The 12,584-nt window shown below is 45.3% G+C and overlaps 1 protein-coding gene across 3 annotated transcripts in view; it reads left to right on the forward strand.

The window, feature by feature from the left end:
- Positions 1–12,584, forward strand: part of LRP4 (LDL receptor related protein 4) — a 100,936-nt gene that overhangs the window by 49,919 nt on the left and 38,433 nt on the right. For all 3 annotated transcript variants that reach the window (XM_077928585.1, XM_077928573.1, XM_028726515.2), the window contains exons 3-5: positions 8,615–8,731; positions 9,295–9,408; positions 10,463–10,579. In XM_077928585.1, the coding sequence (XP_077784711.1) occupies positions 8,615–8,731; positions 9,295–9,408; positions 10,463–10,579 (348 nt within the window). The remainder of the gene's footprint in view (positions 1–8,614; positions 8,732–9,294; positions 9,409–10,462; positions 10,580–12,584) is intronic.

Raw genomic sequence — 12,584 nt, forward strand, 5'->3', positions numbered from 1 at the left:
ATACAAAGCATTTTTCTGAATCTCCTTGCACCTCCTTTGCAGTTCTTGGTTTCTCATATAAATGGTCTTGCCGATAAGCAGTGTCACTTCCTTTTTCATCTGCAAACTTTACATTTGAAGGATTTTCATCTTTACCAAACCAGTGTCTGTTTAATTTCCTTAGTTGTCTTCTTTCTTTTCCTCCAACTGAATTGGTCTTTTTTGATGTACTCCTTTTCCCTAGGCCAAAATATAAAAATGAAATCCATTTGCCCTCTAAATATTTAATTGGGATGGGCTTATCTGAAGACACGAGGAGGCACGTTGGTACCAAGCCTTAATTTGTGGGGGAAAATATTTTTGGTTTCTGCTCTTTTGTACCTGTTGAAATGTGCCTATGTGGCTGAAAAAGCCATAGAGAAAAAGGAGGTAGAGATGCTTACATTTTCTGTGGCTTGCACTTCTGCTTTATTAAGAATATAAGATGAGCTTGGTGGATGAGCCCAGGGGCCCATCTAGTCCAGCATCCTGTTCTCACAGCGGCCAACCAGATACCTCTGAGAAACCATCAAGCAGGATTTGAGTGCAAACCTCTTGTGGTTTCCAGCAAATGGTATTCAAAAACATTGCTGCCTCCAAGTGTGGTGGCAGAGCATAGCCATCAATAGCTCTCTCTTCCATGAATTTGTCTAATACTGTTCTAAAGCTATCAGAATTGGTGGCCTCCACCGCCTCCCATGGGACTGAGTTCCATAGTTTAAAACTAAGTGAAATTAGAAGTGCCATTGCTGCATACTTAGAGAAATGAATGCACGAGCCCCTTGCCTCGTCTCTCTGGAGCTGCAGAGTGCCATCATCATTTTCAAGGAGGGGGAGCCAGCAAGAGTCTTTAAAATCAAGTGTGGCAGCAGAGAGCAATGAATTAGAATGTGCCCTTACAGAAACAACAACAACAACAGCCTTCTTAAAAACAAGGGGGGTGGGAATTAGCAGCAGCGTATGTGAAGTGCAGAATCATGTTGAAGTGAGCAATGAACAGCATATGACAATCAAAGCATTGCTTTTCTTTCTTTTTTCTTTTTGTCGCTTGTCAATTGCAGAATGAGCTTATGAATGCACTCACCCATGTCTTTCTTGTTATCGGCTGCTCTGATTTTGTGTCTTTCCCTGACATACTTCATCCTCTGAAGTATTCTTCTTGTTCTCCTTGTTATCTGATATCATTGCTTCAGAGTCAGTCCTTGGGTATGTGGCTTTCAAAGAGCACTTCCTATCTCGGGGAGTTGGCTTGTCTCCAGTGTCACAGTTGTGCTGTGTGGTTGGGGTGTGCTCAGGGAGCGTGTCCCTCAAATAGTAGTCCACCATCCAGAGTTCAAGAGCTCCTGGCCCGACCTGGTGGCTTGCAGCCCTTCTCTTTCCGTCCTCTTGATGTCTGCTGCTCTTCCCTCCAACGCAGCTCTCCCCCAGACATTGCTCCTTCACCTTCTTCCAACAGGTCCCTACTGCCTTCCATCACTCTTGGTCCTCACGCAACTCCTTTCCCAAACATCCACCCAGGGAAGTTGTGTCAACAACAAGGATGCTCGGCCTCCTCATGCCTTAAGGATCCCTCCCATTACCAGGTGTGCCTTGTACCTCATCCGCAGCTCGCCCACCCACCTGCCGGGGACATGGCACTAAAGGACTGAGTCAGTCTTTCCCACCTGCACTCAACTGTCAGTGTCATTGTGCTGATGCTCATGTGCTGCCAGACGCCCACTGCATCGCCAGAGCAACCAGCGTTACTCCTCCCTCCTTGTCAGGCAACGGGGAAAGAGGTGCTAGGGGTTCACCTCCATCCTGATCAGCTCTGTTGCTCCCACTTGCCCCCTGGTCTGTCTCTCTCTGATCACTTAGGGAGGGTGCCCCATAATCCCCCCCACTCCCGCTGAGGCCCTCCCCAGAGTCCTCCTCCTCGGACCTGGCATAGAGCGCAGAGCGTTCCATGACAAGCACGGAGCTAGGCAAAAGCGCAGAGCTGCCTTCGCTTCATGAGTACCTGGGCATTCAGCTTAGACCAGGCATCTCAGTTGCTTGGGTGCTTGACCCAAAGCAAAGTAGAGGAGAAGCACAAAGAGCTGATTTTTGCCATCTTCTGGAAGCCTGGCTGATCCCATTCTCAAGTCAGAGTCAACTGTTGCCTTACAGTTGTTGGGTCACAAATGAAAGACAATTATGTGGGTGAGAGATACCACATGCATTATTTTTGTTTAGTTATTACATTTCTATCATTCCTTTCTTCCGCAGTGGAACACAAAAGCAGTGAGCTCAGGGTTTATTGTGTTTTTAATACTTAACAACAACAACATATTATAAATATGCTTAAAGTTGTTCACAATGCAACAGCAGTGTCCATTATCCATGTAGGTGAACCAAAATAAAACATGCCACACAATGATATTCAGTTACAGATAGGTAGCCGTGTTGGTCTGCCATAGTCAAAACAAAAAAAATTCCTTCCAGTAGCACCTTAAAGACCAACTAAGTTAGTTCTTGAACTAACTTAGTTGGTCTTTAAGGTGCTACTGGAAGGAATTTTTTTGGTAATGATATTCAGCTGAGTTTTACTTCGAATTCCTATTGAAATTAATGGACCCAAGTTAGTCATGGTCATTTGTTTCAATGAGTCTACTCTGAAGGGAAAAAAGAGTTGAATGCCATCCACTATATATGATAGTATACATGTTTTTACCTCTCTGCAAAGATTAACCCTTTGATGCAAATATAATTCAAATGAAGCTGCTCTAAAAGATTTTTGGTTGGGAGTGAGAAGAAGATTTAGGCTGAATTTAGTATGTTCAAAAGGGTTTAGTTGTGCCAGCCTAAAGGTCAGCCCTGATAATGAAGTGTTTTGAGAGGAGAGGCTTTTGCTGCTTTTCTGCTTTTTCACCCATCCTCATGTAGGAATCCTTCATGGAACTTATAGTCACTAATGGGATTACTGATTGCCTTTGAAACCGCCTGCTTTTTAGGCTGGAAACTAATGCTAGTTAAGTACAGTTTTTCCCCATTGTGAAAATGGGCAATTTGGCACTTGAGAAGTTATCAAGCATAATTATGTGCTTTTAGAAGGGTTTTAGAAAATCAAACACCTTGGAAATACAGGAGTTCCTTACAGAGGCTCTTGTGAATGCTGTCTGAGGGATAGGAGGAAAAGAGAAAGGTCTTTTTTATTTGGATTTTGCTGGTTGATGGTCCTTGCTGGTATGTGGGTATTTCCAGCATGGTTGAATGAAATGGGAAATAATGAAGAATATAGGATATCTATTTATTGGCTGCTAATCCCAAGCAGCAATATTGGCTTTTTCATTAGTTTCTAAAGCAAGGTTTTGTGGTTGGAAGGAAGCCATTGGCTCCTGAATCTTGGATTGACTAGATGAAAAGCCTCATAACTTAAGTCTTCTTTTACATACAGTGCTACTTCATGTATGCAAAATATAAGGTATATGTGGACTTTTGGAAAAAGTGGTCAGCTTATGTTATAGATACCGTTAAGAAGGGCTAGCTGGATGATGCCAGTTGCGCATCACAGTGGCCAACCAGATCCCTGTGGGAAGACCATAAGCTGGACCTGAGTACAACAGTGCTCTACTCTCCTGTGATTTCCAGCAACTGGTATTCAGAAACAGACTTACTCTGACAGTGGAGGTAATTTTCTCTCTTTCTCCTTCAGCTCCTCAAAGTTGGCCGCCTCGACTCTGGCCTCCAGGGTATGCGCATGTTTTTGGAGAGCCAGATTCTTTCCAATGAGCGCATCCTCTGTCATGCTTCTGACTCTTGATGCAAACCATTAGAGAGCTATTCTCCTTTTTTTAGACTTTTGCTGATACCCTTTGACCGCTGTTAATTGCAGTTTCCTGGATGGAACTCTAGCGTTTGGTTTATTTTTATTTTTATTGGCAAGGATGCAATCATTTTATAATGACTATTTAGTCAGACACTTCCCTTGGTTTTTCACCCCAATTGTGTGTACTCCGGGACCTCCTAACATAGGTGGAGTGAAGGAAGGAAGGAAGGGCTTTTGGTTTCATACCCATTGCATCACTTTCCCAGACTTGCTGGGGAGGTTTCTAAAGGGCTAAGGAAAGGTGAATGTGATTTCCACTTCAAAACTGGGAGTAATTGTTTCACTGAAGACCTAAGCTGACATAGGAGTTGGAGCGGTTTGCATTTTCAAGGTAGAAAATGGGCAATGTATTTGGATGTCCTGGGCTGCCCAACGTGGATCCCCCCCCCCCACTTGACCTCACTGAGGCGGTCTAAAGGAAATCAGAGGAATACATTTGGCACCAGCTTGGCTGCAGGAGTTGCCAGAAGGAGGCTCCACTCTGGATTTGTGTAGGATTTACTCCTTAGCCTTTTCTTCTCCTGAAGATACCACACAAGGCAGCAGAGGTTTAGGATCCGAGTTTTCCTTCCCCTAGATGGGTCCCTTTTTGTCCCTCCATTCACTCTACAGAAACCGGCTTCTTGACCATTGGACCCTATATTAGTCTCAGCTGCTCAATCCACCAGAACCTGTCTTCACACACAGGGGAAGTCCTTAACTCACCAAGGGTTTGAGACCCATCAGCTACCCTCACCTGGTTAAGCTGGCCAGTCAGGATTGTTTCCTGGCGTGTTGCTGCTGTCACATGCTGACAGCTTCTGGGAGTTACAGGTGAGAGCTGAGTGCAGGGTGAGGACCAGAGGTAGACCCCAGAAGGAGCATGACGTTTCCCCCTCCAGAGGTACTATCCCTCCTCTAACAGTCTACTTTGAAAGAAAAAGCCTTCTGTTGTTGCCATTGTCAAGCATTTAGTTGTCAAACTCTTCCTGATCTACTGCAATTTATCCAGCAGTTCTAATATCGTAGCACTTTGCTTATGTTCTTCTTAGGAGCTTACGTTCTTCTTGGGATCTGATGTTCTATGATATAGGAAACAAACTCCTGGACTGAGGATGTGCTCGCACCAGCACCCCATTCCTTAATTATAGCTGTGTGTCCATCCACCCTGAGCTATTATTTTGCACCTGGCTCTGGTTGGTGGAGCTTGAAGTTGTAGTAAAAATCCAAAACAGATCTTGCAAGTCTGAAGATGGTCCACCCATGGCCAAGTATGAACACACAGCCTGACTTTGCTGGATTGGCAGACACGCTGAAGAGGGAACAAGGGCCCCTCTTTGTGTGTAACCGTTTCCCTGTGTCACTTTCCCTCTCCCCCTAACTTGAAGCTCATTTTTCATATTTAAGGAGGGCATTACATTGGGAGGAACTACTCCCTGTAGGTTTGGAATTTCATTTTGAGCAGTTGCCTCATGAGAGTAGCAGCAGTTCAATAGGATAATGGTATCTGCTATGAACCAGCGCTAATGGCCTAACCCTGTGGGAGCCAGAAGAATTCTCCCCCAGAGAGCCAGCATGCAAATTCCCTTCCAGGCGGCTACTGCTCAGACCTTTGGTGATTAGTCATGCTGGGACTCAAGGCTGCATATGTTGGGAGGGGTGGGATTGTGTGTGTGTGTGCTACAGCTGAGGCCTGGGAGAGTTTGGTCTGCGCAGAGAAAGTGCTATCTCCTCTCCCATCACATCAATGTGCTCTGGCTTTTTTAGGTCTTAAAACACCTCCCCACTTTTTTATTTCCAGGAGTTAAGGAAATGAAGAGATAGTTCAGAATAAATAGGCTTTCTAATTATGCCTTACTCTTCATTGGCTAGGATGGAAAAGTAGCTTAAGTTACATTAGATATAGAAAGAGCAGAATTGGTATGGCTTATACATTGTTTTGAAAGTGCCCTAATCACAAAACTTTATTTTTCATACTGCATTTAACCAGTAAGGGGTTACAGAGTGTTGTAATTGAGCCAATAATTAAATGTGCATGATCTCAGATTGTCAACTGGCAGGTTTACATTCTTGTTTTAACCTGAAATATATGAAACAACAAATATTTCTTCTGCTGTTCATGCAAGGCAAAATAAGGGGGTACTCAACCTCACATTAAGAGATCTGAAGGGGAAAAACCAAAGCTTGATGGTTTAATCCAAGTGTGCCCTTGCAGTTGTGTTCTAGGAGTTGTGTGATATGTGAAACATTGCTGTTTGGATCTGTGAAGCATTCAATTGTTTCGTCATGAGCATAGTTTGCTGGTCCAACCCATGAAAGCAGTCATTTGAATGGTACCTAATTGCTGTTGAGGAAGGACTGGTCTGTGGATTTAGAAAGCACATAAAATGGGCCTTCTGGAATTATACCAATTCAGAATGCAAATGGGGGGCCCATGTTTGAATGTTCCATCATGTTAAAAAACAAACTAATAACACCGACCATACCTCCCCATATGACCTGTGAGGTGGTTATGAGAAAACAAGGCCTGCCACATGGAGCTGTTTGACATCAGACAAAGCCGTGATGCCAAATTTGTAAGGAAGTATTGGGAATGTACCAGTGCATTTCTCCTTCTTCTTTTGTAGCTCTGGCTTGTAAAAACCTTATTTTCAGCTTCTGTTCCAGAGCTCAGAGGTGAGTTTGGGGCCAGCCAACATAATCCCATTCCACCTATTCACCTGGAGCATTTTAGAAAAGAGGACTTTTAAAGCCACCCATTGGAGGAGCACGCGACTAATTTTGAAGTTCATCTTCCAATAACAGTCTGGTTATATGTTGTGGTAACTTTTGCATCCCTTTCTCCCTTGGCTAGGAACAGTTTTTCCTTCCTTTCATTTATTTGAGCTACGAGTCTTCAAGGCTGACAAGGCTGGGAACATGGACTTTGCTTTCCATGTTAAACTTGCAGCCGTTGCCTTAGATAAAGTCAGGTAAATGGGGAAATGGAAAAGGATAATCTGTACTGTGTGGGTTAACTGTTGTTTGCACTGGACAGTGGCAGGCAATTCCAGTTGATGCGGAGCTTGAAGCAAGCAACACTGACCATCCAGTTCCTAGACTGCAAGGGGACTTCTCTTTCCTCCTGTTCCTTGTGTGTGTTACTGCTGCATTCATTCCCCTGCCATTCTCTTGTGTTGGTGGAAGGGAAGAAGCCCAGGTGATGACAGCTGGGAGATAGTATCAGCAGACCAAGCAGGGATGAAAGGGCTTCACAATCTCCATCTTCTCTTTGCTCTGTTCCATTCTTCCTTTCTTTTTTAAAAAATAGTTGGAAGTAACATTGTTCCTTTGGAGAACACACCTGTCAGGAGCAAAGTCCCGGTGCTACTCCCTTCCAGTCATAGTTGGCAGCCCTTGAAAGCGCAGCCCTCCCAAAGGCTGAGAGTTTCTTTCAACCCTGAGGGGGGAGGCAGGGCTGTGATTGATTTATGCTGTCCTTTTGAATTCCGGCCTTTTACGGATGGCAGCTTCACCTTTCTAAGGGATTATTCTTCTTGCTTGCTTGGGGATGTGAGGCTGCCAGTACTGAATAACCGCTGAGAATTGTGGACGCATTCTCACTGCGCGCGTCTTGGGATGTAGTTGGGGCCTCTCCAAATGAACAACTAATAGAGCAACAAGTGTGCCCTTGTGGCTCATTTGTCGTCTGGCATCCGCACGCATTCTCTTGCTTAGTTAAAAGGAGGAGGGGAGAGAAATAGGTTTCCCCTTTTTGCCAGGAATGTAGGAAGCTTCCTTACACTGAGCCCAGACCATTAGCCTGTCTACACTGAGTGACAGTGGCTCTCCAGGATTTCAGGCTGGGTCCTCTTCCCAGCCCCACCCAGAGATGCGCTACTCAGGGATCCATCGTGGGACATTCTGCATGCAAAGCAGATGTTCTACCAACTAAGCTACAGCTCTTGGCATAGCGATTCCTGTTCTACATTGCTTTTATGTCATGTAGCTTTCACTTTTGGTGATAGTGTGCTTTTGGAAATCTCAGGCTGAGCTACCCCTGAGGTATGGTTCAGCAGCATTTGGGATGCGGCCATCTCAGAGCGACTAACCAGGCTAAGAAGGGCAGCAGAAGGTGTGCAACAAAAAGAGATACCCTTGTTGAAACCTTGTACTCGTTCTACACGCCTGTTTTATAGTTTTGTTTTTCATCTTTTCATTTTCACCAGTTGTTATATCTGTTCTCTCTGTTTTATATCTGTTCTCTCTGTTTTATATACATTATAAAAAATGAAAAAAAAAATATCGACCAAAAAAAGAATCCTGGTCTTCCTTCTTTTCATATGCAAGGGATGAACATAACAATTCTCTCCCACCAACTACTCAAATTTGTCTGTGGAGAGCGATATTAACCACTAATGCCTTAAAAATATGCTTGAAATGACATTACATAATCAATGTAATGTTTTATTTTTGGTGGAGATTGTATTACATAACTAGACTTACACCCAGTTTTCCTTGTAACCGTTTTTATTATTTTGGAAAAGAAAAAAATTAATGAAAGAAAAAGGGGAAAAAGGCTTGGATAAAGAGAGCCCTGCCCAGACAGAAGTATACTCCTGGGTTCATTACTGTTACTAACTTTGTTTTAGTAAGTTGGTCATGTGTAATTTCTCTTTTATTGTTCCTAGTTCTCTTTGCACAAAAGAACAAAAAAACCAAACCCATGTGTTGGTGAAACCTTTTGGGTGCGCTTAATCAGTTCCCTCTCTTCTCCTCCTTCCATTCTAGTGCTGCCCACTTGCTCCCCCTTGGACTTTCACTGCGACAACGGCAAGTGCATCCGTCGCTCATGGGTCTGCGATGGAGACAATGACTGCGAAGATGACTCTGATGAGCAAGACTGCCGTAAGTTCACTCATCACTGGTCCTCAGAAACAGTGCAGAGCCACTACTGCTGTTCCACCCTACCTGGTAGGAAGCTAGCATAGCGGCTCCAGAGTCGTGACTCACCTGCCTGGGAAGCTGGCGCCGTGGCTCCACCCCCACCTGGCAATCTGCTTCTGCAGGTCTCGTGTTCAGAATCGTTTTCCGAGAGCACAAAGAGCATAGCTGGCGTATCTCAAGCATAGCTGGCTCTTTGCAGGAGTAAGACGGGTCACTGAAAACCACCGTTGTTATTAGCAGCAGTTGTAATTAGTGTGGTGTAGTTTGCAGTCCCAGCCAGCCAGGCTGGGCATTGAGTGGCCTCCTCTGGTAGGTGGGATGCGCTGCCTCAAGCCCTTGGGGATGGTGTCCTCATGCTGCTGTTTGCTTGATGCTCAGCTCCCGTAATAAGGAAGTGCCCCATAAATTGAAAGAGGACACAGTTCTCAAGGATGCTGGGCAGCACACAAACACTTTCCCGGCTAAGCGAACCTGTGTGTGTTTCTGACTTTGCTCGCCGTTTGTGCTTCCTGTGTCCTTTACAGCTCCACGGGAGTGCAAGGAGGATGAGTTTTCATGCCAGAACGGATACTGCATACGCAGCCTGTGGCACTGTGACGGTGACAATGACTGCGGAGACAACAGTGATGAACAATGTGGTTAGTAGCCAAATCCCACAGAGACTGCTAGAGAAGGGCTTGCGTGGACTTTTGTTGAAGGCAGTGGGCTAAGATTTCTGCATTTCGGAACCTTTGCAGGAAGACTGTTTGTGGTGTAGCAGATAGGGCTGGTTGGTCACTGCTTCCAAGTGAGTGGGTGAGATCGAAACAAAAAATGCTCATAAAGTATTTGCACAGAGGAAGAAGGCTGGGAATTACTCTCCAACCAGACCGTTATTGTATATGATATGATGTTAAAGTTATATTTATATAACCTGCAAATCCCGCCTTGCCTCCAAGGAGCTCAAGGTGGCATACGTGGTTCCCCCCCCCCACCATTTTATTCTCACAACCTCGTGTGGTACATCTGGCTGAGAGACAGTGGCCTCCCCAAGGTCACCCAGTGAGCTTTAGGGTGAACCCTAGTCTCCCAGTTCCTAGTCCAACGCTTCCAACCATTACACCACACTGGCTACCTCAGAGGAAATTAAGATTACACATTTGATTATTCTGGGCTGAGCAACGGGAACTATGCTGCATTCCTTTGTTGCTAGAGGCTGCTCCTGGAAGGTTGGGCCTCTCCCAGACAAAACCCCATTGTGGTGTTATCACCAGCCTTGTGTGAACCTTCTTGTATTTCTTCAGAATTCCTGAAGATCCATTCAAAAATTAACCCATTGCCTAGTACAGTGGTACCTCGGGTTACAGATGCTTCAGGTTACAGACTCCGCTAACCCAGAAATAGTACCTCGGGTTAAGAACTTTGCTTCAGGATGAGAACAGGCGGCGGCAGCAGGAGGCCCCATTAGCTAAAGTGGTACCTCAGGTTAAGAATGGGCCTCCAGAACGAATTAAGTTCTTAGCCCGAGGTACCACTGTATTAAAAAGGAAAGAGCACATAAGCAGTGAGCACATTTGTGGGCTAGCAGGTGATGAGGTGGGCACCTTCTCATGTTGACAGGTGGGTTGCCTGATCAGAGTCTGGTTCCTAGGAGGGTGGGATGGGATGGGGGAATGGCCTTTCCATTGAACTACTCCTTGTCCTGCCTTGCAGATATGAGGAAGTGTTCGGACAAGGAGTTCCGCTGCAGCGATGGCAGCTGCATTGCTGAACACTGGTTCTGTGATGGGGATACAGACTGCAAGGATGGATCAGATGAAGAGAACTGCCGTAAGTATTCTCTCTCCCCCAAACCGTACTTTACACTCTGATGTCACATGACATCTTTTGTAATGAATGCTAGGCATACATCAGTTTTCTCTTGAAATAAGGACCCATTGTGACTCCGAAGCCTTGCAGTGGTGTAATAGAGCATATAGATTAGCAGTGCAAATCTGTGCAGGCATTTTGCCAAATTCATACTCCTGAGCCCAAAGCTCTGCTTAAAATTACGTCACCCCTCCTCCCTTTGATAACAGCATGCATCTCTTAAGCTTTGAAATGATAATGGGCTGCAGCTAGAACAGCTGTAACCTTCTGCAGCACCTTTCTTCTCTTTCTGTCTGAAAAGAGCAACGCGTTCTCCCACACTGATGTTTTTAGAGAGACTCGTAATAAATGCAAATGGTGAAAAGTCACATTGCAGTTGAAAATCCATATTCATTATTCAAGAAATACCTGTGAGCAAGGACGAACTTTAAAGGGTCGGATATGCTGCTCAAAGAGAAAGCAATAAGATTTTTAGTTGCAACGTCACCATTTCCATTCACATTCTTCCTTGAGTGTTACTCTGGAAACACTTAGGTGAAGGGGAGAGTTGCCCTTTTCTTCAAAGGAAGGGCATGTTAACCCCCCCCCCCTTTATGCAGGTTGGTTATCATTAATAACATTTCTTCCAAGGAGCTCAAGTTGGCTTACGTGGTTCTCCCCCTCCCCATTTTATCCCCACAACAGTTGGAGTCTCCTTCTTTGGAGGTCTTTAAGCAGAGGCTTGACAACCATATGTCAGGAGTGCTCTGATGGTGTTTCCTGCTTGGCAGGGGGTTGGACTCGATGGCCCTTGTGGCCTATTCCAACTCTATGATTCTATAACAATCCTGCGAGGTAGGTTAGGTTATGAGACAGGGACGGGCCCTGGGTCACTCAGTGAACTTCATGGCTGACACTGGATTTGAAACCTGGGCTCCCAGTTCCCAACACTGACCTGCTGCCCCTGTAGAAGCAGGGGGGGGGGATAAACCACTCTGCAAAATTTTCAACATCTGCAGCCAAACTAAGCTACCAACCACATTCTCTTACTGATAGGTGTGTGTAAAAGTTCTCTGTGTTTCTAAATTTGTGAGACTAAGATGGCTGCAACCCCCTGAGCAGCCTGTATCTTTTGATACGAGCTATTGTTTCTCTGTTGATAGGAAAAATTCGGCTAACCTTTTGCTACCACTTAAGAAAGTAGTGCTGCTTTTTTTCTTTTAAGTTAGTCTATTTGTTTTCTTGGTCCCATAAAAGCCACCATGTTGTTCATTTTGTATATCTCTGGTATCTCTTAGCAACTTGAGGGTTGTTCCCCCTATCTGTTTCCTGAGCACTGGGGCTTTGAACCACACCTTGAGCAAAGATTTTTGTGAGCATGGGAAAGCGGCTCAACTTTTTGGGGTGGGCGGGTGGTGGAAGAGGATAGGCTTAAATTTGTGCCAAAGATTCTGAGGAAGCACTCTCGATGAATTCCTTCCCAGGACTTTACCCCTGGCTGCAGCCTATGGAATCATCCCTGCCATAGTCTCCCTTTGCTTGGTCCTTAAATTTTATCACCAGTGAGTTAAAAGATTTTTGGAGTTAGCTGCTGGGAGTATTGGGGGAGCTGCCTGTAGCCTATTGTGGGGTTGCCTGTCATTTAGCGCTTTTTATCAGGTTTCTGTTTCCCCCCTTACCTCTGTGTCTGAGCAGTAGCAATGGCAGAACTCTCTCTCTCTCTCTCTCTTCCTCCTCCTCCACTTCTGTCTCAAGGGCATTTTGCAGAATTTGTTCTAGATAGGAGGAAACTTCAAAAGGTCTGGGGGTGGGGGTGGGGAAGACGACCGGGGCTGCCAGCTCCTGAAGGGCAAGGGTGGGGAACGGTGTTGTGTGGGGTTGTCTTTTATCTCCCCAGATAATAAGAGCTGGCCAGCAGCCAAAGCTGCAAAGACTTCTGAGCCAGGAAAAAGGCTCTGAGAGAGAAAGCCAACCTCTCTCTTTCTCT

This window comes from Podarcis muralis, chromosome 1 (genome assembly GCF_964188315.1).
Source record: "Podarcis muralis chromosome 1, rPodMur119.hap1.1, whole genome shotgun sequence".
NCBI classification, from domain to species: domain Eukaryota; kingdom Metazoa; phylum Chordata; class Lepidosauria; order Squamata; family Lacertidae; genus Podarcis; species Podarcis muralis.